Source organism: Pelodiscus sinensis, chromosome 15 (assembly GCF_049634645.1).
Source record: "Pelodiscus sinensis isolate JC-2024 chromosome 15, ASM4963464v1, whole genome shotgun sequence".
Taxonomy (NCBI): Eukaryota; Metazoa; Chordata; order Testudines; family Trionychidae; genus Pelodiscus; species Pelodiscus sinensis.
The window spans coordinates 8,241,174-8,268,964 of NC_134725.1; the positions used below are offsets into that span (position 1 = coordinate 8,241,174).

Genomic DNA, 27,791 nt, shown 5'->3' on the forward strand with positions numbered 1-27,791 from the left:
GTGGCTTGGGTTTTGGCCCTGGGCCCCAGCAAGTCTAAGTCAGCCCTGGTGACCCCATAAAAATGTGCTTCTGATCCACTTTGGGGTTCCAACCCACAGTTTGAGAACTATTTGGCTAGATGATCATAATGGACCCTTCTGGCCTTATGAATCTATCTTCTCTGCACACAACATGCTGAGTAAGACAGTCTGGCAGGTTCCATGACAATCTGAATCTGTGCACATAGTATCTGATCTGAACAGCTCATGGAAGGAAATATTATGCCTACCATCTAGCCCATAACATACTCACCAATCAAGATGAATACACATGGCTAGGTGCAACTCTGGGAAAAATCATTCCAAATAGCCTAGATTACCGCTCACCTGAGATATTACAAAGCTCTTACCAAAAGATGGTGTCGGTGATGTTTTTCTGCAAGCTCATGCTGCCAGGTCTCTTCCATACACAGTACAACATCTGTCATCAAGTTAAAAAGAAAATGTCTTTTACATAGAAGTCCCTGTGAATATAAAGAGACACAACATACCCTTCTCCTTCAGTGACAGGCACTGAATTCCAGTCCAAACCCGCTTTAGCATTGGGATTTCTGCACCGGTATGTACACACATTTTGGCTGCCGTGAAGCTATTATACGCGAGTCTGATTTAAAAAGATGCATTTCTTGTCTGGTGTCAGCCATACGCTAGTCTCTACAGGTTTTAGCTAATGTGTTCCAGTTGCTAGTCTTGCTCCTTTCCAGTGCCCATTCACTATGGACTAATATGCACCTTTCTAATGAAAAGCCAGCCATTCCTGCTTCTTATAAATGCTGCTTCCTACGTTATTGTTTACCTACCCCATCTACCCACAGAATTCTCTCGAACCTGGCCACCACTGCGGAAACATATACAAAGGATACAGTACTTCCAGTGTGTGAACACTCTCCGTAAGATAACCCTTGTTGCTAGCTCACTAATACGCTCCTTGTAGACTTGCATACTTCTCCTGTGCTCCCAGGCATGCCGCCAGCCAGAGAAACATTGCTGAAGCACACAAACTTGGTGATGTTGTTGAGCTAGCTCTACAATAAGAGACACAAGTTACAAATTATCAGCTCTCTGCTCCTGCATTGTTTGTGTCAGGAGGCAATGATGTGCAAACTCTAGGTCCTCAAGTAACCAAATTTTCAGTACCAGCAAGGGATAATGAGAATTTTACCAAGAATTTTACCACCAGCTATTACCTGACATTGTTTTGGTTATTCAAGAAATCCTTGTGGGGACTGATATTAGCTCTGAAAATGGCTGCATGCTTCTTCCTTTCAGGTATCCCAACCAGAGTACTCGCTACAGAGTGTAAGTCTTGGTCAGAAGGGCAATAAAGTGTTTCCTTTCTAAGACCATATCTACCCTCTCTCCACAATAAGGCAACAGTAGGTTTTTTTCTGGATGCACCAGTACACAATTCACACAATCATCACTAGCCAAGGCCACAGCTCTTCAGGCCCTGAACTACCAATCAGAAGCATCAAAGTGTCTCCTAAAAGCGAAAATGTATGAATTTTCCTACAGTGGCAATGAGTTGTTTTGATTCTGAGGCACTATTCTGTTCCATCTCTGCATTCAAATATAGTATCCACCAACAAAAAGTGGAATAAGGACCAGCAGGAGAATTCTAGACCAGCCAGCTTACTTTCAGTACCCAAAATGAAAATGGACCAAACAATCAAATTGCAAGCATCTAGAAGAAAACAAGATAAGTAACAGTCAACCTGAATTTGTCAAGGACAAATCATGTCACACTAAGCTACTATTCTTCTTTGAAGAGATAACAAGCTTTATGGCCAGTGGGAAAGCATATCAGATGTCATATCTCAACATTTGATACTGTCAGCACCTCAAACGAACTAAGGAAATATAGGGTAGACAAATCTATTATAAGGTTGGTAGACAACTGAGAGGACAGCTCAATTGTGAGCCATTGATAACTAAAGGTATATGGGGGTCCTGAAGACATCTGTCGTGTGTGTGGTTCTATTCATAAATGATTTGGATAATGCTATAGCAAGAGTATACTTGTAAAATCTGCAGATGATACCAAGCTAGGAGAGGTTGCAAGCCTTTTGGAGGACAAGATTAAAATTCAAAATGATCTTGAAAAACTAGAGAAATGATCTGAATGGAATAGGATGAAATTCAATAAGGACCAATGGAAAAAACTCCACTTGCAAAGGAATAATTGTACAAATTAAAAAAGTGGATATGACAGCCTAGGAAGGAGTACTGCAGAAAAAAAATCAGGAGAAGATAGTGGCTCACAAGCTAAAAATGGGTCATCAATGTAATACTGTCCCAAAAAAAGTGAACATCATTCTGGGATATACTAGCAACAGTGTTGTACGCAAGACACAAGAGGTAATTCGATCCACCCCACTTAGCACTGATAAGACCTCAGCTAGAGTACTGTGTTCAGTTCTGGACACTATAACTCAGGAAAGGGCTAGAAAACGTGACCTATGAGGGAAGATTTAAAAAACTGAGACTGTTTAGTGTGGAGGACAGAAGTGGTGAAATGGGGGAACATGCTAACACAACCTTTTATATACTTGTAAACTCTTATTACAAGGAGGCAGATGAGAAACTGTTCTCCTTACCCATCAAGGACAGGACAAGTAGTAATTAATTTAAATTACAGTAAGGAAGTTTTAAACATTAGGGAAAACTTCTTAAGTAGAAGGGCAGTTAAAACACCTAAACAAATTACCTAGGGATATTTAAAACCTCCAGTGATGGAGATTCCACAAAATAGGTTAGACAAACCCCTGTCAGAGCTAGTCTAAATACTTCGTTCTATTTCAGTACAGCAGGCTGAACTAAACCTATTGAGGTCCCTTTCAGTCCTATATTACTACGATTTTCACTTACTGTCCTGATGCTTTTTTTTTCTTTGAAGTTGCAAGTGCCCCAACCAGGCCTTCATGCATCTTCTCAGCTCCCAGCGCTGATGATGATTCACCGCCCAGGCCTCCTTCTGCTTGTTTTGCTGGATGTGCAAATATAGCTCTATCCACTGTTGCCAGGCCTGACAGTACAAATTAGAAAAAAAGTGAGGAGAGGGTCAATCAAGAGTAAGCAGAAGGAAGTGAAGGTGTATTGAGGGCATAGGGAAGAACGGAGGAAGAAGAAAAGAAAGCACAAAAGCAACCGAGAAGTAAAACATATCAAATAGAGACCCAGAGACAGAAATAAAAAAGGAGCTATGGAGAATGAAGTTTTCATGAAGCAATCATTTATTTTCAGTTGACATTTCCAGTCTATCTAGGACAGCAGTCTCCAACCTTTTTACACCCAAGATCACTTTAAATCTCAGAACAAGCCAAGATCTACAGTCCCATCCCTCCCCCACGACCTCGCCCCTTCTTTGAAGCCCCACCCTCTGTTCTCCTCTTCATCACTTGCTATCCCCAGCCTTTATACACTATCAGGGTACAGCTACACTGCTGCTTTTTTTCCCCGATTCTTCCGTAGGAAGAGTTTTTTCCAACATTTGGCCTGTCTAGACTAGGCCACATGTCAGAAAAACTCCTTCTTTCGGAAGTCCCCTTATTCCTTGTAGAATGAGGAATACAGGGGTTACCGAAAGAGCGTGTTTGTTCTTCCACTTTTTTTTTTTTTGTGGAAGAGCAAACACGTCCCTGAATGCAGAAGAGTTTTTCCAGGATCTCTCTGGAATCCTGGAAAAACTCCTGAAGTCTAGCCATACCCTCACTGGGTTGAGACAGGATGTGTGGGCTCTGAGGTGAAAATGAGGGATTTAGGTGTGGGAAGGGGAGAGAGGTGCAAACTCTGGGAGGGAATTTGGATGCAGGAGGAGGTGGAGAAGGGGATGCTGGCTCAGGAGGAGGCTCCAGGCTGGGGAGTGTTGGGGTCAGGTGGAGGGTAAGGGTACTGAGCAAGCCACAGGCTTGTGGCCGTGAGAGTGCAGGAGTTTGGGTTGGGGTATGTGAGGGGCTCAGGGTAGGGAGGCTGGGAGTATGATGGGCTTAGGACACAGATTTGCAGTGTGTGGATGGTGCTGGAGTGTTGTGGCAGAAGACTGAGGATGTGGGGGTGCAGGAGTTTGGGGATGTGAGAGACTCAAGACAGGGGATTCCAGTGTATGATAGGCTCAGATATGGGGCCTGGGGGGATGCAGGAGTGTTATGATGCTGCGGCCAGATGGGGGCTTGGCCCCACATGGGGGTTTGTTGATCAGGCTTCATTTTTAAATAAAATATTATGTCAAACAAAAAGTTTCAGCATTGTCTTTATTTGAGAGAAGGGCGGGGAACCTGTTTTGAGTCAGGGATCAGTGACCCACCGAAAAGTCAGCTGGGGCCACAGCAGTGAGATGCAAAAAAAAAAAAAAAACCTCCTCCAAAACCCGCCCAAGCCTCACTAATGTGGCCCCCCAACTGTGCTGATGGGAACAGGGGACATGGTACTGCGGAAGGGTGCTAGTGGGTGCTGGGGCGGGGGACAGGGTGCCAGCGGGAGTGGAATACAAGGAGTCCCCAGCATGCGCCTCCTCTGGGGACTCCGACTCCCTCTCCGCCACAGAGGAGGGAAGCTCTGGTGTGCACCTCCTCTGGGAACCCCTCCCCTCTGGCCATGCAGCAAGTGCCTGGCATGCCACCGACGTGGGTTGTGGTACCGTGTCGGCTGTTTGGGGGAAGGGAGAGCAGCCAGTGCACTTCCTGAAATCCTAGAAGTGGCGCACAGCTCCAGACTTCCTTCCACCCCGCAGGAAATGGGAAGCCCCAAACCTCTTGTGATCGACTGGTAGAGCCCTCCCAATCAACCAATAGATCAACAGGTTGGTGACCATGGATCTAGGACAAGACTTTCATTTACCTCACCTTCCCTCTCATTTCCACCCTGGCTTTTCCTATGTATGTACAGCCCAACTCCTCACTTGTCAACAGCTTTGAGTTAAGGCTTCTACACCCAAAGCATACTGCAATGAGGAAAGTTGCAAGAGAACAGGAAATGTCAGGGTCAGTCTTACAGCAGCCTGAAAAATCTTAAACTAAAACTTATTCCTCTTTTAAAGGGCACAATTCTACTGTCCGAGAACTAACAGTAGGCTCCCAAATGCAACCTTTTCATTTAAAGATTGATTAAGATGAAGGAGGCTGGTATCTAAAAGCCCCAATTATTTAGTTTCCCAAATAATGGGACCAGTCTCCCTGGCAAAGTGCTGATGCCATCTGCAGGGTTGCCATCTTCCAGTTAGATTAGAACTCAGGCCACACCCCACCCAAGTGGGAGGAGAACAAGTGCCTTCTTCTACATCCATGACAGCAACCACCACTCTTCCAGGGAATGGTTGAACAATTCCAGAGCAAAGGAAATCAAATATATCAGTTTGATTAACTATTTTCACTTTGGATTTCACAGAAGATAAACTGTCTATTGTATGGTGAGAGTCCAACAGTCACTTCACTTTTGCTGCAAAGTGAATATAAATGATCCAGTGAGGAAGAGGAGATGACTGACTTGTTTTGGCCATGTTTGAAACACTAATAAAAATAATTTTCCCTCGACCTCTTATTAATCGATTGTTTTAAAATGGGGAGCTCCCCCCCCCAGCACTGGCTCCTGCTCCCCTCCCGCTGCCTGATAGAGGCAGCAAGGGGGGGGGAAGTGATTAGTTCAGTCATTAGTAAACTATCCGATAAGCATATGCTTATCGGATAGTCGACTAGTCATTTACATTCCTACACATCATGTCTTTTTAATGATTCTATAAAGTTTCTGGTAGCTTCCTGGACTTGTTGTAAAGAATCATAATTCCCTGTGGCCACACAGTTCCTTAGAAATTCACTGAATTTAGAAAAGCTTCAATGTTGCTTTTATTCCTGCATTATAGAGAAGAATCTTTGAGGACCCCAAGGGGAGACAACCTGGGGAATGTTCTATTTTACTTACATTACTGAGCAGCAATTTACAGGTAAGACCTTGCCTCGGGAAAGCATACCAGCATGAATATCTGGAAGGGTACGGTCAAACCCATAGCTTGCATCACCCATTCTGTGAACATCCATTCTCTGAGGGTACGTCTAGACTACATGGCTCCATCAACGGAGCCATGTAAACTAGTTTACCCGACATAGTCAGTGAAGCGGAGATTTAAATAATCCCCACTTCATTAAAATAAAAATGGCTGCCGCGCTGTGCCAACAATCAGCTGATCCAGCACAGTGCGGCAGTCTAGACGCGGATCGGTCGACAAGGAAAGCCTTTGTCAACCGCTCCTGTAGACCTCATTTCACGAGGCATAAGGGAGCAGTCGACAAAGGCTTCCCTTGTCGACCGATCCATGTCTAGACTGCCGCACTGTGCCGGGTCAGCTGATTGTTGGCACAGCGCAGCGGCCATTTTTATTTTAATGAAGCAGGGATTATTTAAATCCCTGCTTCATGGACTATATCAGGTAAACTAGTTTACATGGCTCCGTCAACATACCCTGACTGTCCCTAATTTGGGATCACCTGTGGTCCAGATCTTAGCGGGGGGGGGGGAAGAGAAGAGAGGGGAAAGAGCAGCAGCACAGCAACACTCTGCAGGAAGCTTTTCCTTGCTGCTCCCAAAGTGGTGAGGTGGTGGTGGGGGAGGGGAACATGGAGCATCAGGTAAGTACCCTCCCTCATCCTTTTCACTTCCTCCCTATCCCAGTAAAATCTTTAATCTGGCAAACCCTGCTTCCCACAGTTGACGGATTAAAGAGCTTCAAGTTTATTGCAGTGTACAAAGGGATTATTGAGGGTGTAAAATTGTTTATTCCTTTGCTAGTTATTAACAACCATGTGTTATTTCAGGTACAAAGCGCTGGGATTGAAGGACTTACCCGAAACTGCAGGCTCTGGGCCCAGTGCTGCAGAGCCAGAGTCTTCATCTTACAGTTAGCATACTTCTGGTGCAGTCGTCTTGTCCACACTTTCCATGACACACTGCCAAAAATATTTAAGACACATTCATTCTGCAGTCTAGTACAAAGAATTAACCTCTTCTTATCAGGCTCAACATACACGTTACTGATCAACTTCCTTCTAGATGGAGTCATTTGGTAGAGTGAGGGGGAGGAGAGAAAGCAGCTGAGACAAAATCAAAGGTGAACTGGCAAGATTTAGTGTGGGAGCAGATAATGAGATAGAGAAGGTGTTTGTGGTTAACATGTAACTGTTTCATGTCCATTCTCACCGTAGAGTGCTTGTTTCCCTGAAAGCCAACGCCTCAGACTGCATCCTATGCTTGGTCCTGCGAACATCAATGTAGATCAGCCAATGCTGCCAGGTCCAGCGCAGCTTCTGCTTCTCCGCTGTGCACAGCAAAAGTTGCATCATTTTTTTAAAAATGACATACAAGTATTTGAAACAAAAGACAGAACCATGCAGCACTTTAAAGACTAACAAGATGGTTTATTAGGTAATGAGTTTTCCTGGGTCAGACCCACTTCCTCAGATCAAATAGTGGAAGAAAATTGGCATAATCAAAAAAAGTGAACACATAAAATTGAAAAATCAGATTTTAGAACAGAGGTGTCGTGTGGGGGGGAGGTTACTGTCTAGTGTTTTTTGATTGTATCCCTTTGATATATATGGTCATGTCAATTTTCTTCCACAATTTGATCTGAGGAAGTGGGTCTGGCCCACGAAAGCTCATCACCTAATAAACCATCTTGTTAGTCTTTAAAGTGCTGCATAGTCCTGTCTTTTGTTTCAGCAAGACCAGAATAACACGGCTACATTTCTATTACTATTATACAAGTATTTGGTATTTTTTAAAAACATCAGCCTTACATTGCCACCTATAGGGAAAGCCTAAAACTGCAGTCACTCCATGAGCTGGGGACAGAAAAAAAAAAAAGGCTCAAATAAGGCTTGCCTCACAAGGAAATTGTCTAAAGTAGCTACTCCTCAATAGCTGTCTGCCCAGACATGCTTATTCTAGAACAAGAGTGACCATATGGAGGCTTACTATGAAACACCTATTGGGCTTTAAATTCACATACTGATTTAGTGAGGAATAATTGATGTAGACACGCCCCTTAGCTGCTGGCAGAGCAATGGAGATGGGCTGAAGATAAGATTTGAAATGACAATAGCTTCACATAGCTAACATGTTTAATTACTTTATTCAAGCTGCAAAATTCCTTTGGGCACATACTGCAACTTTAGACTCAGTGGCTACATCTAGACTACATCTCTCTGTCGATAGAGGGATATAAATGAGGCACTTCTAAACTGCAAATGAAGTGGCGATTTAAATATCCCACGCTTCATTTGCATTATCACGTCATGGTGCTCTTTTGAATAAGCGCCATTTCGAAAGTAAAACCGCGGTCTAGACATGGTTCTTTTGAAAACTCCATTTTTGAGGAGTACAGGATCTTTCAAAAAAGCCTGCCATTTTCAAAAGAAAAGAACGGTTACTTAACTGTAACTGTTGTTCTTCAAGATGTGTTGCTCATGTCCATTCGAAGTAGGTGCGCGCACCGCGTGCACCACGTCTTCCGGAGCATTTTCCCTACCAGTACCCGTAGCGCCGGCAGGGCGCCCCCTGGAGTGGCGCCACCATGGCGGGGCATACGTACCCCTGCCGGCGCTGCCCCACCTCAGTTCCTTCTTTCCAGACACTCCGACGAAGGGGAGGTAGGGTGGGAGTCGAATGGACATGAGCAACACATCTCGAAGAACAACAGTTACAGGTAAGTAACCGTTCTTTTCTTCTTCGAGTGGTTGCTCATGTCCATTCAAAGTAGGTGACTTCCAAGCCAACCCCACATACGGAGGAGGGGTCGGAGCAGTCAAACCACAGGTGTCATAGTAAAGGTGAATAAACGGAACAGATTTATTCAAACAGATAAACACCAAGAAGGCATAAGCCAATAACAGTGAAAACTCAACATATTTACACCACAGAATTGAGGACAGCAGAGCCCACCCCTGTGTCCTCCCTGGCCTGTTGTGCTAGCACATAGTGCGCTGTAAAGATATGTAGGGACGACCATGTGGCCGCCCTGCAAATTTCTGTAATCGGTATCTGAGCCCCAAACGCTACCGAGGATGCCTGCGCCCTGGTAGAATGTGCTGTAACCCTGGGAGGGATCTTGCTAGCCAGTTGATAACATTCCCTGATACATTCTGCGACCCAGTTTGACAACCTCTATGTTGAAATAGGCAACCCTTTTACCCTGCCCCCAAAAGCAACAAACAACTGCTGGGATCTGCGAAAGGGTTTGGTTCTATCAATATAGAACTCTAGTGCCCGCTTAGCATCCTGGAAATGGAGCACCCACTCCTTGGGGGAGGTGTGGGGCTTCGGGAAGAAAACCGGGAGATAAATCTCCTGGGACAAGTGGAATGGTGACACCACCACTTTGGGAGGAAGGCCGGATGAGGGCGGAGCCTCACATTACTATGTGAAAAGACAAGGTAGGGCGGATCTATAGTCAGCGCCCGTAGTTCAGAAACCCTACGAGCAGACGTAATAGCCACGATGAAAGCAACCTTCCACAAGAGGTGCTTCAGGGAGCACATAACCAACGGCTCGAAAGGGGGCAACATAAGCCTGTGGAGGACTGCGTTTAGGTCCCAGGCGGGGAGAGGGACCCTCACTGAGGGATACAATTTTTCCAGGCCGGTAAGGAATCTTTTAACCACCGGGTCAGAGAAGAGGGAAACTCCTGCCGTACCCACATGGAAGGCGGAGAGAGATGCCACGTGGACTTTAATAGAAGAAAAAGAGAGGCCACTGGACCGAAGCTCAAAAAGATAGTCTAAGACAGTCGGGACAGGGGCCGAGGAAGGGTGCACTCCTCTTCGGGACGCCCAAGACAAGAAGCGCCGCCACTTGGCAGCGTACGACCGTCTGGTAGAGGGCTTCCTGCTACTGAGGAGTACCATCTGAACCTCCTGGGAACACTCCCTTTCCGGTTCGTTCAGCCACAGATAAACCATGCCGTTAGGTGGAGAAACCTGAGATCTGAGTGAACCATGGTCCCCCCGTCCCAGGGTTGAGTTAGAAGGTCCCGGACTGGAGGGAGTGCAAACAGGTCTAGGAGGGGATAACCCCACCTGCGGAAAACCTGATGCAGGATAGAGTCTTTGAGTGACCACTCGTGGGCTCCGAAGGATCTGCTCAGTGTGTCTGCTAACAGATTCTTGCACCCCGGGAGATACTCCGCCTGTGGCGTGATATCGTGTTTCACATACAGATGCCAGAGTAGCAGAGCCTCTCTGCAGAGGGGAGGCGACCGAGCCCCACCCCTGCTTGTTGAGGTAAAAGACAGCTGCTGTATTGTCCAAACGAACCAGGATCGAGCGGCAAGAGAGTCTTGGCAGGAAGGCTTTGCAGGCTGTTCTCACCGCTCACAATTCCCGGACGTTTATGTGAAGGGACCGTTCTGTCGGGGACCAATGACCCCGAGTCCTGTGCCGCTTCAGGTGTGCTCCCCTGCCCAGGTTGGAGGCATCGGTGACCAGCGTGAGGGAGGGGGGAGGAACACTGAAAGGTACCGCACTGCGTACAACGTCCTCCTGGGTCCACCATTATAGGGAGGCCAGGACCTCTGGGGGCACTGTTATGACTGAATCCCAAAGGCCCCGGGACTGGCTGAAGGCCTTTGCCAACCACGCCTGCAGAGGCCTCATCCTCATTCTAGCGTGGCGTACCGTGTACGTGCATGCAGCCATATGACCCAGGAGCCGCGAACATACGCGGGGGGTCGTGATAGGGTACCGGGTTAACCCGGAAATCAACTCCACTATGGAGAGGAATCTGCTCCTGTGGAGGAATGCTCTTGCTACCCTTGCGTCGAGGAGGGCCCCCACAAACTCGAGATGCTGAGAAGGGGGTAGGAATGACTTCTCCTCGTTCAGCATGAGCCCGAGCTTTAGAAAGAGGGCCTTCGTGAGTGACACGTGAGCGTTTACCTGCTCGTAAGAGACCTCAGATTAGCCAATCGTCAAGGTACGGGAACACGTGCACCCCTTGCTTGCGGAGAAACACCGCAACCACAGCCATGCACTTGGTGAATACGCTTAGTGCCGTTGACAGGCCAAAAGGGAGCATCCTAAACTGAAAATGGTGTTGGCCAACCGTAAACCTGAGAAACCTCCTGTGGCTGGTTCTGATTGCCACATGGAAGTACACATCCTGGAGATCGAGGATTGCGTACCAGTCTCCTAACTGTAGCACTGGGATGACCGAGGCTAAGGTCACCACTCTGAATGTGTTTTACGACCGCCTTGTTCAGATCTCTAAGGTCCAAGATGGGACGAGCTCCTCCCTTTGGTTTGGGGACAACAAAATACCGGGAGTAGAATCCCCTTCCGCAGAGGAGTGGGGGAACCTCTTCCACTGCTTCTTTTGCGAGGAGCACGGACACCTCCTGGCACAGGATGTGTTCGTGAGGGGTGTCCCTGAAAGGGGACGGGGAAGGGGGGTTTGAAGGCAGTGGGCCCAAGAAGGGGATGGTATAGCCTCTGTTTACTATTGCTAGTACCCAGGCGTCTGATGTGATTAGTGCCCTTACATGGGCAAAAAGGGATAGCCTGGCCCCAAACGGGGGACCAGGGTGGGAGACTGGTGCGTAACCCTCGAAGAGGGCATCAAAATTGAGGCTTGCCCTGATGGGAAGGGCCGTGGGGACCTCCCCGCTGGTTATCTGTCCTGGGGCGACGACGGCGACCCCTAGAGCCCTGGGGGTGCGCAACCAACCTGGCACCTCCACCGGAGGCGTGGGAGCGTCGCCTCCAGTAATCCCCACGAGGGACTTGGGGCTGCGCTCTCCCCTGTTGCCTATAGGGCAGCTGACGACGCTGCGGGGCAGGCGTGTGAATGCCCAAGGACTTCAGGGTAGACCTTGTGTCCTTTAGCGTATGGAGCCTAGAGTCGGTGTGCTCCGAGAACAAAGTTTTGCCCTCAAATGGCAAGTCCTGAATCGTATTTTGTACGTCGGGGGGAATCCCCGAGACATGTAGCCAGGCACCCCAGCGCATAACCACGCCAGATGCCATAGTACGGGCTGCCGAGTCAACTGTGTCCAGGGACGCCTGGAGAGCGGTTCGGGCAATAACCTTCCCCTCGGAAGCGATGGCTGCGAACTCCTGACGATCGTCAGCCGGAAGCCTGTCCCTGAATTTCTCCGCAGCCTGCCAGGTATTGAAGGCATACCGGCTCAACATCGCCTGTTGATTTGCGATGCGGAGTTGCAGCGCACCTGTGGCGTAAACCTTGCGGCCCATCAAATCCAGCCGCTTAGGCTCTCTCGCCTTTGGAGATGGGCCAGGCTGGGGAAGTCTTTCCTTTTGGGCCGTGGCCTGCACGACCAAGGACCCCGGGGCGGGCTGCGAATACAGATGCTCATGCCCCGTGTGAGGGACATAATAGCGCCTCTCAACCCCTTTTAAGGTAGGGGTCAAGGTCACCGGCGTCTGCCACAGGGCATTAGTAATCTTGGCCACCGTTTTGTTTAGCGGTAAGGCCAGGCGTGCGGGTGCGTCATCGGCAATGATGTCCACCATTGGATCCACGTCCTGTACAACGGGTTCCACCGGGACATTCAAATTGGATGCCATGTGCCGGAGTAATTCCTGATGCGTGCAGGCATCCATGGTAGGCAGACTTGGTGGATCTGCTAGGACCTCATCAGGGGACGATGACGAGGATGAGTCCTGTATTGAGGCCGGATCGATGGTCGGTGCCGACTGTGGTGCCAGCTGGACGTCCTGCACTGCCTGTGGGCCCGGCCGTGGCACTGAGACTCCTGCCGCTAGGTCGTGCTGCGGTGCCCCGTGCGGGGAGGAGGGAGGTCGAGACAGCGACGCTGAGGGCTGTGATCGGCGACCTGAAGCCTCCGACACCAGAGAAGGCGGCACAGGGACCTGCCACTGATGGTAGGCCCACGGAGTCCAAAAGGGCACTGCGGATTCGGGGGCCAAGTTTGCTGAGAATGGTCCCGCCAGTGTCGGGAATGGGACCTGCGGGTTGAGGACGCTCCCGAGGACCCCGAACAGATGGAAGTTGCGTCCGAATCTGAGGAGTAGTCGGACTCCAACTAGGGCGGAGCTATAGAAGAGTGCAGGGCAAACCTAGCCATAGACTCCGGCTTGCCGGCATGAGTACGGCGGGGGCGGAGGTGCTGTGGTACCGGGGGACCTATGCCCGGTACTGGGAGATTTTCTGCCAGTTGCGGCACCAGGGGACCCATGCCCGGTGCCGGAACAGTTGATGCTGCTGGTTGCGGCACTGGGGTGCCGAGGCCCGGTGCCGGGAGAGTGACCACCTGCAGTTGTGGCACCGGGGTGCTGAAGCCCGGTGTCGAGACCATTGGCGGTTGTGGCACCGGAGTGCCCAGGCCCGGTGCCAGCGGGAACGTTGTCGATAGCCGCGGTACCGGGGTGCCTAGGCCCGGTGCCAGGAGTTATTGCTGCTGTACACAGTACCGGGGGACCCAAGCCCAGTATCGGACACGGTGCTGAGGGCACAGCTGCACCAGTCAGGCTCGGTGCTGCGTGCCCTGGCTAGCGCACTGGCAAAGTCCACAAGGTCGGTGCCGGTGTTTGTGATGGCGCGGAGACGGACGCCAGTTCCAGGCCAGGTGCCGTGGAGGACAGCGGTGCCGCAGCGGACGTCACATGGCTGTGAGAGTACGGTACCGGCGCCGCCAAACGAGGGGCTGGTAGGGAGGTCAGTGGCGCTGAGGGTCGAGCACGGCCCGAAGCTGAACGGGACTGGCGACCCAGCGTCGAGAGTTGCACCGCCATGCCCAGACACTTTAGACAACTGTTGTGTGGGTCGCCTCTGGGCATAAACTTCCCGCAGGCCGCGCCCGGGTACCGCTAGGGAAATCGCTCCGGAAGACGCGGTGCACGCAGTGCGCACACCTACTTCGAATGGACATGAGCAACCACTCGAAGAAGAACCACGTCTAGACCGCGGTTTTACATTCAAAATGGCGCTTGTTCGAAAGAGTGCCAGGACGCTATTATGCAAATGCAGCGCAGGCTATTTAAATTCCTGCTTCATTTGCACTTTCAAAATGCCTCATTTACATCCCTCTGTCGACAGAGATTTTATGGAGAGATCAGTGTTTCTCAAACTGGGGGATCCTGATGCAAAAAGGAGTTGTGTGGGAAGTTCCAAGCAGTGTTCCCTGTAAACTTTGCAACTGCGTGTCTGCTAAAAAAAGATTCAAAAGATGCCCTGCTGATTAGCAGAGCATCCAAAGCTAGTTTTTGTTTCTGCTGGTGGTGTACATGAAAATTTATTCCACAGAGATATGGAAAAAAACACACATGGATAGAAAAGATTAAAGAAAACATTGGCCCCAAGGTTATTTTAGGGGGAAATCATGGTATTGCCACCCTTATGTCTGTGCTAACCCTAGCAGTTGGCACTGTCTTTAGAGCTGGGCTCCCATCCAGCAGCCATTGCTCTCCGGCTGCCCAGCCCTGCAGGCAGCACTGCCACTAGCAGCAGCACAGAAGCAAGGTTAGAAATACCACAACTCCCACTACGATAACTTTGTGACTACCCCCTCCAACTCCTTTTTGGGTCAGGACCCCCACAGTTACAACACTACAAAATTTTAAATTTAAACAGCTGAATCAAGAAATTTTCTATTATTAAAACGGACCATGAAATTGACCAAAATGAACCATAAATATGGTAGGGCTCTAACCCAGTAGTGTGATACCTTTTTTCAACCATGACCCCCATATACTCAAGATAATTTGAGCAGTGTGGCACAGTGCTTCGACCCGGGCAGCCAGGGGCTGGGCCCGGCCGTTGGTAGCCCCGCAGCACAGCACAGAGCTTAGATCCAGCCAGGTGCTGGGCCCAGCTGTTGGCGGCCCCACAGGAAGACATCCGTGACCCCCACTGGTTGCACCACTGCTCTAACCCATTGTGCTGGACTCTAGACAACCTTGTTTCTTAAACTGAGTTCCGGAGAACACTGGTGTTCTGGAGAACTCACAGGTGTGCCGTGACCATTTGAGGAAAAATAACGGCCGTTAGAGCCACTGAGACACAGCAGGTGGTGTGAAGGGCGGAAGAGGTGAGCGAGTGATGACGCAGCAGGAAATGAGGTGGGGCTACCGACATTCCTCCTCCCGGGCTGCTGCGCCCGGCTTGCAATTGCCTGGGAAAGGTCCATGCCACGATTGCGCCCCTTGCCAGAGGGAGGAGCATTGCAGGGCCAGCAGCAGGACCAGCTCTGATTGGCTGTCTCTGCTGCTGGTGTGGGGATCCTGTCTGCTAGGGGAGAGAACTGACCTATAGCCGCCACCTCAACTGGGTCTTTGCACCACTGCCTTTAGCCCTCACTTGTTACCCAGGACACCTGAGGGGGGCCATATACAATGTTCCTTCTTTGTTGGACAACTTTTTTTTATTTAATGGATAGCGATTGACAGGTTATGTCTGGGATATTTAGATTAAAAAAGATGTTCCACTTTTCAAAAGATAATTAAAAAGATACTTAAATTATCATTGGGCAATGAGCGAATATTGTCATTGTCAATAAAAGTGTTTAAGGGGCAAGGTGCGTGTGTTTTTTTTTTTTTTTTGCTTAACAAAATTCCTTGGCATTCCTCGGTCTTAAAAAGTTTAAGAAACACTGTTATATAGGGCTTCTTCAGTAGTTCTCAAAGCGCTTTACAAAGGAATATTATCCCCTTTTTAGTGGGGACATCAAGGCACAGTTTGCTGAGGATAGGAAGTTTCCCAACAAGTCAGGACCACAACATAGGTCTCCTGAGTCACAGTCCCATGTTCTATCCATTAGGATAAATTATTTTCCTCTCAATCCCACAGAACAAACCTATAGCCCAAGACTGATTATGTTGATTTGGACTATTATTAATGAGTAATTACTGAAAAAGTATCTTTCCCCAAACACAAGTCGGTTAATTTTATGCTATGTAATATTGAAAATCAAATAGAAAACATATGTCTCTATGGCAACATTTTCCAAGAACTCGTGAACAAAAATTTAACACTTTTTAAAAGGGATTACTTCTTTTTCACTTTGACTCATTAGTGGGATTTTTTTTGTTTGTTTTTGTGAACCAACTAATTTGTGTTCATTTAATATGTGGCATTAATATTTAAAATCATTGCTTAGAGCTACTGGTAAAATTAGAACCTTCTCTTCAATGTTGTAAATTCTAAGGTTTTATAATCAACACCTTGAGATGCTATTTGATTCTTTCTGAAAGTGGAGTACAGTTGCATGTTAATGCATGGCCTCCTCCTTGTCTGGAGATGGGCAAACAAATATTTTGCATTTATCTTCTTGCCCTCCATGCTGAAGGATCCCCAAATGCTTTACAAACTATAGCTAGATCCTAGACCCTGTACCTCACCAAATAATCTGGCTTGGAATAGATTTGGGGAGGACAGAAAACTCTCACCCCTGGCCTCACTTTCTCAGCTGCCACTTAGGCTGAAAGGACACATTTATTTCCACAACTGTTGGAACCCCCCCTTCACAACAAGGTGGGTGAGTTTCTTTTGAGTTTACTATATCCAGTATTAGGTGATAGTCTGTAGCTTTCCAGAGTTGCACCTGTTTACGACCACCACATGTTGCATGGGACAGAAATCTTGACTTTAAAAATACAGCTAGATTTCAAAGGAACCACTACACCTTTGTCTTAGTCACTAGAAGCTGAGACCATTACAGGCACGCAAGCGGGGCAAGCATTTGCAAAGAAAACTTTTTCTCTTCTAGTGCATCTAGCATTCACATCCCCATTGCAGGGGGAATTCTCCAGCAGAGTCATAGATCAGAGAACGTATGCTTGCAAGGAATATTTGAGTCCTCGATTGTATAGCTCCCAACATAGCTAAAGTTGGAACGCTATTATATTGTGAAAACATTATGAGTTTCATTTCACTTGTGACACGTACTGAAATAACAGAGGATTCAGAAGAAAGTGGGTAAAAATAAACAGACGCAGAAAGAAAGCCAGAGCTGACTCCTACATCAGCTAAGGGGCTGGGGAACTCCACCAATAATGGATTGTAGTGAAAATATCCATTCAAATACATATTGTATCAATGAACAAACCCACAACAAACCTAAGAACACACTGAGTGTCCCTTTGGCTTTTCCACTAGGATCCCTTAATAGCTATCTGCATAGTACAATGGATCAAGTAATCTCCCCTGCTAACCTCAGGCAGACAGCCATCTGCACATAAGATTCATAGAATCCAATGACAGAAGGGACTATTGGGATCATCTAGTTTCATCTCCTTGTTACACAGGTCACTGAACTTCCCCAAAATAATTCGCAGAATAGATCTTTTAGAAAAACACCCAAGCTGGATTTAAAAATTACCAGTGATGGGAGTAATTTACACTTGCACACTGGAGTCAGAGAGGTAAATACACAAACATGTACAGGAAACGGATTTGTTCTCACATAACACTTGAAAAACTGACATTATGTGATCCTATAAAAAACTGCTGCCCGTCCTCTCTCACCATGAGACTCTGCGACACAATATTTGTGCCTTTTTTTCCGTTGATGGCACATAAAAGTCTTCCAGGCTTGAAATACAAGGTTGTACAGGAAATATCTGAACAACAGAAAAAGATATTAAAATTGGATATTGTACTAAGAAGGGCAACAAAAATAGTTCAACAAAATTAAAGGAGAGATTGAAAAGACTGCAATTGTTCATGTTAGAAAAGAGACTAAGAGAGGATAGGATAGAGGTAGAGATGTAAAAGTGTAACTGTTTAAATGGTTTCTATTACGGTTACACATTGACTCCCTGGAAGCCCCGGCTCCATTGGGGTCTCTGCCATGTAACTTTTAGTCTGCAGAACTTGCAATACAGCTGGCTCCCCAGGAGCAGGGCTGACATGGGCTGCAGGCCTCACGCCCAGGAAGGTTTCGCTGCAGGCTCTATAGTATAAAGCTTATATATAAGCTTTGAGATCAAGCTGTATTCTTATATAAGCTTTATACTGCAGAGTCCGCAGCACGCGTAACCTCTAAGATTTTTAGCAGTTACTTTTTTTAAACAACTTTTTACATCTCTAGACAGAGGTCTATATAATCATCATTGGTGTGGAGAAAGTGAACAACAAAGTGTTATTTACCCCTTCACAGGAGACAAGAACCAAGAATTATGCAATTAAATTCATAGATATCAGGTTTAAAACAAATATATGGAAGTACCCAGAATTGCACGATCAGTCTTGGGAACCCATAATCAGATGTTGTGAAGGCCAAAAGAATGACCAGGTTCAAAAAAGAATTAGATAAATTAATGGTCTATCGATGGATTAGCCAAGATGGCCAGGATGTAACCCTATGACAGGGTAGGCAATTTTTGCCTGGGGGCCACTTCAAAAATTTCTGAAGTAGCTCCAGACCACCCCGGAAGGGCAGGGCCTAAACAGGAAGGGGTGGGGGAGCCCTTTTGCCCCCCCCTTAAACTTGGTCAGAAGCTGGGACTTGACAACAGGGAATGGATCACTTGATAAACTGCCATTCCATTCATTCATTCCTTAGCATTGGCCATCATTGGAAGATAGGATACTACACAAGATGAACCATTGGTCTGATCTACTACGACCATGCTTACATTCATATGTTAAAAAAATTAAATAATTCCATCATAAGCTTCAGTGCAATCTAGCCTGTTCCTGTACAATATACCTAGTCTCAATTGCTCTGGAATGGGCAGGAGAGATTCCTATCACATAGCAGCTTCTAGCAAGACTTTAGTCAGATTCTGAAAGAAGTGCCTTGCAGCACAAAATCTGGATTTTCTTCTGACATTCAATGGAAAAGTTATGATGGCACAAGCAAAATGAGGGTTCTTAACATCAGAGGGGAAAAAGTCTTGGATCAACCTTGATTATCTTTTGGGCTAACCTATTTGGCAAAAGCAGCATCTTCACAGTGATTTTTTTTTAGTGAGCATGTGTGGACCAGACTCTCAATCACTCATCCATCCCGGTCTCAGTCTACCTTTAAATAATTACACTGCCCCATATTGAGACATTAACAGCAGGATTCTGAAAACTCTCAAACTGAAGAGCACTTCACAGAGAGCATGTAAAAATGGGACAGAACTCTTAGGATACACATCAAACTACTCGCTCCGAGACAAGAAAGAAAGAAAGAAACCTCTTTGTTCCTGTGAACGGTAGCCAAAAAAGCCTTTTGAGCAAGAGACAAGAGTATAAAAAGCTTTGAGGTTACAGCAAGTGATTGATGGGAAGGTATAAAGGAACTATGAGGTTCCTCAGGACAGATAAAAGCCTCTTGAAAAGGATATTTAATTTGCCCCTTCATAAATAATATAAGCAGAAGAGGATCTAAAATGCCTGTTTCACTAATAACAGGCTCAGAGTTTGTCAACATGGAAGATAATCTGGGAGCAAGACAGATCAAGTTCCCAAATCTTAGTCAATGTGTAACAGCAGACAAGAGCTATACCAACTACTGTACATTCTGACACAATAAAAGAAGAACACAAGAGATATGTACCCAGCTACCCATTCACTCCTTACTTCTAGGTCAAATAACAGCATATGTCAAGAGAATCTGGCCATTTACAAGAGTAATATCAATATGAACATGTTTAGAGAGCCATCTAAATTAATTACCGTAAAATCTCGAGTATAATGCACACCTACCTTTTAAACGTCAGAATCCGAGAATAAACTGAACTTTTATCTATAATTCGTATCCCAACTTCGCCGTATTTTGTCTTGCCTTTTTGTATTGCCGGGTAATCACATGTGAGTGCACGAGTATATAGTGCACGGCGTTTCCATGCTCTCTTTAGGATGCCATGAGTTGTCAGCGATCTTACACAACCGCTGAAAAACTTAAAGTTGTTAGATATGCTCAGGCTCATGGCAACAGAGCTGCCAGCCATGAATTTGATGACATAGCAGAGTCTAACATTCGGCTTTGGAGACGGCAGAAAGAGCACCTGCAAGCACTGCCTCGGATGAAGATGGCTAAGCGAGGTAAAGGCGCTGCATATCCTGAGTTGGAGGCCAAGCTGAATGAATGGATTGAGGAGCGTAGACAGCAAGGCAGTGGTGTTAGCATTGCGGAGGTTAGAATGAAGGCTTTGACCATTGCCAAAACGTGCACTAACATAGCCAGGTTTAAAGCTTCGTATGGCTGGTGCGATCAGTTCATGAATCGCCATGGCTTATTGGTCCGCCACCAAACAACAATCGTACAAAAGCTACCTATGGTCTCAGACACCAAGTTACTACAGTTCCAAAAGTTTATCGTAAAACTACACAAGCATCACTGCTACGACCTTTCATTAATTGGTAATGAAGATCAGACACCATTAAATTTTGATAATCCCTATGACAGAACACTTGAAGTGAAAGGTGCCTAGACCATCTCCATTGCTACCACAGGCCATGAAAAGTCTAGGTTTACCGTAATGCTTGCTTGCATGGCCAACAGAACGAAGCTGCCTCCTTATATCGTGTTCAAGCACAAGACAATGCCAAAGAATGTTATATTCCCAAACACTGTTCATGTGCATGTTCACCCTAAAAGCTGGATTGACGAAGCTTTAATGCTTGATTGGCTACAGACATTTTGGGCGAAGTGGACAGGTGGACTTATGAGAAAGCGGTCTCTAATAGTTTCGGATGCATTTTGGTGTCATCGTATGCTATCCGTCAAGAAAAGGCTTCAGCAGGACAAAACAGACTTGGCAATTATTCCTGGTGGAATGACCAAAATGTTGCAGCCGCTTGATGTGACAGTTAACAACCCAATGAAAGATGCACTATGCAGGAAATGGAAAACCTGGTTATTGGAAGGTGAACATATTTACTACGGTGGATGTATGCAAACATCGACACTGCAAGATGTTACCCAGTGGATAGGGGATGTCTGGCTTGAACTTGATCCCACTATAAGGAAGGGGTTTCTGAAATGCAGCATCTTTAATACTATGGATGGCAGCGAGGACGATGCCCTGTGGATGGATCCGAGAGACGATAAATCGGCCGAGGGCGAATTACCGGAATGCGAAGATGACAATGATTTGTATTACCTGGATGAAGATGTCGAGGGCTATACCCTGGAAGATATTGCTTGTCTGATCGAGGAAGATTCTAACAAAAGTGAATTCAAGGGCTTCAAAGATGACTGGAAGATCAATTAACATATTTGCTTGTTTGCGCTGCAGTGTTGATTTCATTTGTTTAACTTACATTTTGAAACTATATAGTTGCTTGTCGATGCTAATAAAATTCAACTCAACCTCTGGTTTCCAGCGGTTAATTAACTGTCGCAGAACCACCAAATGAAAACTTAAAAAAAAAACTCCCATGGATAATGCGCACCCCAACTTTGACACTAAAAAACGGGGAAAAAGTGTGCATTATACTCACAATTTTATGGTACTGATTCCTGAAAATCAAGAAATGTAATTCATACAAGGTGAATAGTTTTCTGAAGACAGCTGAGCTTTGACATCTAATTTTATCTTAGGACAAGGAAAGAAAGCATACTGTTTCTTGGATGAAAGGTGAGTAAAAAGGAAGGAAGAAAAAGTTTTAAATAAGTGAGAAACGCACTATGTTGTCTTTCCTCACCTAATAATGCTGCTGAAGTAGTTTACTGACATACACATCACTCTCCAAGACCCAAGGAGAATTTTTCACACCACTGTGGACACAATACAAAGTCATTTCACAGACCTGTAATGGCAGTCAGCTCTGATGCCAAGCTTCCACTCTCTGCAAACAATCCACCATTCCTCCTTCCACTCGCCAAAAGTTTTTTGCATAATCTTCCGATCATAATGACATCTGCAGTGTTCAAAGATTTTGTGAATGAGAAGATTCGTTTAACAAAAATAGTAATTGCAAATACATTTTAAAGGAAATTCTCATTATATCTCTCCTTTTTCCAGTGTTAGCGTCTTAACCCAAACCTATCTAACCATAACAAAACTTTGCCCTTGCATTCCATATTTAATCTGAGGATCTAAAAGTGCTTTATGATACAATTAACTGAGCATCACACAACCCTTAAAAATAATTACCCCTCTTTTAAAATTGAGAAAAAATAAAGAGACCTTAGTGACCAAAATCAGTCAGCTGATGACAGCTCTGGAAATAGAACTCATCTCAAGCTATGCTAGACCTTCAAACCATTAGACAATATTGCTACATTTCCATCTCTAATCAGTATTTGTTCACATGATTTTTTTCAAAAGCTAACTTTTGTTTTAGTTTTTAAAAGTATATTTGTAATTAATTTTAATACAGGTTTATATTGTTCTAAAATATACCCACTATGCTCTGACACAAGTTATTCATAATTTAAAATTCCAAAAAGGGGATGATTAAAAACCTTAGACAACATTCATTATATATGCACCTCATGCTAACAGTGTGGAACATTTAGTTGCACAGTATAGAATTTTATGAATGAGCTACTGCCTCTAATTTTATTAACCTAATCCTCTAGCACAAGCCATAAAGATTTTTTCTTTTAGATCCAGAGATCCTAAGTTACATTTCCACAGATGACCAAGGCAAGGGACAGTATTACACGAATATTCATGTAAACACTAATCTAATCAAAATTCAGGTGGGATGAAGTTTGGAACAGAAGAACTGGGACTCAGATAAGGGATTTCAAAGAACAAGGTTCTCCATAATTAGAAATAACAATGACTAGTATATCTACTGTTCCTACCTGAGAGTACGGCTAGACTACAGGCTTTTGTCGACAGAGGCTTTGTTGACAGATATTGTCGACAAAGCTTCTGTCGACAAAGAGCGTCTAGACTGCATCCAATTCTGTCGACAAAGCAAGCCACTTTGTCGACTTGAGAGTGGACGCAAAGGACAGTGTAAATGCAATAATGCCTTCTGTCGACAGAATTCTGTCGACAAAAGGTGTTATTCCTCGTAGAATGAGGTTTACCGCCATTGACAAAACTGCTGAGTTCTGTCGATGTCATGTCAACAGAACTCGGCGGTAGCGTAGACGCAGGTATAGTTTTGTTGACAAAAGTCCACTTTTGTCGACAAAACTCTGTAGTCTAGACACACTCTGAGACAGCACAATTATGATTTCACTTAAACATTACTCCTGGGGAATGATCACTGGCCAAAACAACATAGCTAATATCTGAAAAATGTAAAGTTGTGCTTGGCGCAATTGTGAACAATTTTCTCAAGTCTCTTATCTATGTATATGTTTCATAGAGATTAGAAAAATGGAAAGACCAACCTAAAAATAAAACAAGCAAGCTAGAGAGCTAAGTAAACAATGGGCCCAGTCTTGAATCTCTTGCTCACAGGAAGAATCCCACTGAGTTAATAGGGGCCCTCAAATACGTAAGGACTGCATGATTAGGTTCTATATGACCTGCCCTCCCCAAAGGAAAAAAAAAGCATATATTACAATATAAACCTACCTACTCCATCAAACCAAGCTAAGCCAAGTCATTCCAAGCAAAAGCAGGAAAAAATGAAAGAGCCATAGGTTATTCTTTCACATTGACTGAAATGTTAAGAGGAGAGTAGAAAACCAGGGTAATATGGGATCTGGACAGTCCAGGAGCTACATCTCTGGAGCAAAAGGGACATTTGTTCCCCAAATGCTCTTCAAGGGGCCCCAAATTACTGCCACAAAAGTCAAAATACGTACACTTGGTACAGCCTTCATGCTTTATTTAAATTATAAATCATAGCAAAATACTGATCTCATTGCCAAATTTCACCTTTTAAATTCTTAAAATCCAAGCTTTCCAGGGATCTGCCTCCCTCTTTGGTAAGTTGTTTGTTTTTTAAATAACATTCAAAGATACAAAAGTACCCACTTGCTTCCCCAATAATGTGACCCTAAATTTGGTCCTGAATTTGGGAAAAATTCTCTTTTAGTTTACAATAAAGTTATTTTGGTTTAATTTAGCTGGCTGACCTCTAGATTTTTAAAAGATTATTTTAATTCATTCCCCAGATTTCATATACTGGATCAGCACATTGCCAAAGCAAGTAAACCAAACCCAAAATATGGGGCAGGGGAAGGTAAGAAAACTGGTTTTGGCTCAGATGACAACTTGTGTTTGGCCAGCTAATACTGTCTTGATAAAAGAATTTATATTCTTCATAGTGAAATGAAATGGGATAACTTAGGGGCTGATCTAATACTGAAGTCAATACAAGTCTGCTATTCCTTTAAGAACTGTATTATGCCCATACAACAAAGACAAACAGGAGCAAACACACAAAGCAAATCAAAATAGGAAGAAATTCCAAAGACAGTTGTTTTTTCAGTAGTCATTTAAAACCAAACTAAAGAATCTATTGCCATAGCAGTTCAAAAATCACATATGCGAAAGCATTTGTGAACACTCATTAAGAATATCCTTATATACTGCAGGATGAAATGAACTAAATGAACTATTGGGACTTTCCCATCTTTCCTGTCTATAATATTATAATTTTTAAGAGACTTACAATTAAAATGAAAGGCCAAATTCTTCATTGGTGTAAATCTGGCATGTCTGCGCGGAAACCAATGCAATTGCTCTGGATTTACAGATAAAGTAAATTTTGGACACAACTATTTAAGAATAATGTTCAGAAACAGATCTCAATTTCAAAAGGTAGCTGCCAATATATTCCTGCAAAGCAGGTATCCCTTTGCTTACCCATATAAATGTTACATAAGAACGGCCGTACTGGGTCAGACCAAAGGTCCATCTAGCCCAGTAGCCTGGCTGCCAACAGTGGCCAGCACCAGGTGCCCCAAAGGGGGTGGATCAAAGACAATAATCAAGTGATTTGTCTCCTGCCATCCCTCTCCAGACTCTGACATATGTTCAGCCATATCAAGGTAGAATCTTATTCTCTGGAGATGCAGTTACCTGGCTTTGGAAGGAAGAACTTGTCCAAATGTCTTTTTCGCCCACAAATAGAGGAACTTTCTAGCCAGGTGTCTGGAATGCAAACACAGGTTATTTGCCTTTCTGCTTTTTCATACTCAAGCTCTGTTCATTTTCAGGCAATGCTTTTGGAGGTGGAGTCTCAGAAGCATGATCTACTATACATTTGAGAGTTTGTGTGTCTGTCCAAGTGTCCGTCTGTTCACGAACCCTTCCTAACTAGGGTGACCTTATTTCCCCATGCTCAATAAGGGACACCAAAGGGGGGGGGGGGGGGGGAAGGGCCCACCAGCACTCAGGGCTTTAGCCCCAAGAGGGGGATGCTCTCTCAATCTATGTATTTTAGAAATGTGCATCTGTCTGTTCCATGAGTTCATTAAATGTGCATCTGTCTGTTTCATGAGTTAAACAGTAAGACTTAGGACCATAACATTTGGTATGCACATTCTGCTTATCCCAACTTAAAGCAAGGTCAAGGTTTGGTTATGCCAGAAAAATGGGATATGCCCAGAATATGACTGTTTTCCATCACATGAAAAAGGAGAGGGCTGAACGAAGAGACAGTCATACTGCAGAGGGGAGATATATACTGAAGAGTAACCAGAGGGAGCCAGCCACACTAGCAAGACAGAGCTGCCACACTGCCAGCCACCAGAGCAGATATGGGGCTCTCTTGCCCCAAACCTATCCTCCCCAGCTCTAGGCCGCAGTGCCAGATCGGGAGGGAGGAATGGGGGGGGCGGAGGGAACCCCACTGGCCACCAACCCTGCCATAATGGCCCACACCATGACCATCACCTGAGCATGGCAGAGCAGCCCCATCCCCTCCCCATTAGAAGTGTCAGGGGAACCAGAAACCACAGCCCATGAGCAGAGACCAGGGGTCCGAGCAACCACCAGAGGGGGACTGGGTATGCTGGTCAGCCCTCCCTCACCAGGAACTACTGATCGGGGGGGCTGGGCAGTGCAGCCCCAGGCCCCTGTGAGGAGCTGCCAGGCACTGCAAACCCTGCTTGCTGGAAGGAGCTGCAGCTGAGGTAGCACCACCCTTGCCATCACAGATAGCCCCAGTAATCACCTCCAACCCCTAGGATCCTGGTCTGAGCTCCCCTGCCTCCCATCCTCTGACCTGACACCTGCACTCCTCACTGCCTGTCCTGGGCCTCCACAAGGACCCCGGCAACACCAGACAAATCCTCTCAACTACTATATATTTGAGAAAGAGTTTGTCTGTGTGCCTATCTTTCCCCCAGCTGCGGGACATGTACCATTCCCTGGCTATGCCTGCTCCAGCAGCCATGGACAGGCGCTTCTCACCAAGCTGCTGCAGTAAAAAAGCCATCCTCTCATCCTGGGGAAATCTGTATACTGAACCCCTCATCGAGCCCCACTTCAGAGCAATGATTTAAATGAAGAAAAGCAAAAATTATTTGAGTTAAGGACCTGAGCCACAGAGGGTAAATCATTTAATACATAATAATTACAATATACAACACCAGAGTTCCAATCCTGCACAGACTTACACACTTATTTAACTTAATTATGTGAGTTGCCCCATTAACTTAAGCACACTTATAATTGCAAGACCATGGGCCTAATCAAGGCACACTTAGCTGGGAAACCCACTTATCCAAGTTGGCCCCTCTGGAACCTATTTACATCTAATGATACTAAACAATGACAGTTGCTTAATTGAAGCAAAATACAGGACTATGTAGCACTTTAAAGACTAACATGATGAGCTTTCGTGGGCCAGACCCACTTCCTCAGCTCAAATAGTGGAAGAAAACAGTCACAACCATATATACCAAAGGATACAATTTTTAAAAAATGAACACATATGAAAAGGACAAATCAAATTTCAGAACCGAAGGGGAATGCGGGGGGGGGGGGGGGGGTAAATGTCTGTGAGCTAATGATATTAGAGGTGATAATTGGGGAAGCTATCTTTGTAATGGGTAAGATAACTAGAGTGTTTGTTGAGACCCACGCGTAAAGTGTCGAATTTTAGCATGAATGACAGTTCAGAGGATTCCCTTTCAAGTGCAGATTTAAAAGGTCTTTGAAACAGGATGCAGGTGATTAAGTCGTTGAGACAACGTCCTTTCTGGTTGAAATGGCAAGAAACTGTTTTCTCTTTGTGATCCTGTCTAATATCTGTTTTGTGGGCTACATTTCTATCACCGTTGCTTAATTGGTATGCCTTCAGGTGATTTAATGGAATTTAAGCCGTTCTGTGTTTCATTCATATTGGAACTCACTTCTGATCCCATAAAAGAACGGCTTTTTTTATGCAATTTATAGAGTCGGGGTTAGATCACAAAACTAAGAGCTAAAATGCTTGCATAGATTTCTGTAATCCTCTTGTAACTATTTGAGCCATCTACTCACTGTTTTTCCCCCCCCACCTCCATTTTTCCTCTTTTTTCCCCTACTTCCCCTTTCCCCCCCTTTTTTATTCTTGGAATTGGACTTCTAATACTCCAGTCTTCTGAAGAAGTGAGTTGTGTCCATGAAAAATGATGCTTTCTACATTTTGTTAGTCTTTAAGGTGCTACTAGACCATTTGTTGTTTAAGTTTTTCCTGTTACAGACTAACTCAGCTACCCCTCTAAAGCTGTAATTACATTGTTATTCATATGGATTTTGTTTAGAGGAACAGCAAAAGAGGTGAGCAAATTCCTCATAAAGCAAACCATTCAAAATCCATCAGCAGCCACAGTGAGGATAACACCTATAGTACTAGAGACATTAATTAACAGTTAAAATGTTAATCAGTTAAATGCTAAGCTTAATCAGTTAACCCTGGAGCAGCCCCTTCCCTGCCCACAGGATGATAGG

The 27,791-nt window shown here is 45.4% G+C and overlaps 1 protein-coding gene across 6 annotated transcripts in view; it reads right to left on the reverse strand.

The window, feature by feature from the left end:
- The window catches only part of SFI1 (SFI1 centrin binding protein), a 70,736-nt gene that overhangs the window by 34,742 nt on the left and 8,203 nt on the right, over window positions 1-27,791 (reverse strand). For 5 of the 6 annotated variants that reach the window (XR_012895936.1, XM_075898026.1, XM_075898029.1 and 2 more), the window contains exons 4-11: window positions 24,933-25,004; window positions 21,745-21,855; window positions 17,524-17,618; window positions 7,225-7,342; window positions 6,872-6,974; window positions 2,908-3,064; window positions 903-1,064; window positions 390-460 (exon numbers count right to left, since the gene is read on the reverse strand). Coding sequence is in view for 5 of the 6 variants with exons in the window: in XM_075898026.1 (XP_075754141.1) it covers window positions 390-460; window positions 903-1,064; window positions 2,908-3,064; window positions 6,872-6,974; window positions 7,225-7,342; window positions 17,524-17,618; window positions 21,745-21,855; window positions 24,933-25,004 (889 nt within the window). In the remaining variant the exon portion in view is untranslated. The remainder of the gene's footprint in view (window positions 1-389; window positions 461-902; window positions 1,065-2,907; window positions 3,065-6,871; window positions 6,975-7,224; window positions 7,343-17,523; window positions 17,619-21,744; window positions 21,856-24,932; window positions 25,005-27,791) is intronic. The other variant, XM_075898028.1, reaches the window with a different exon arrangement.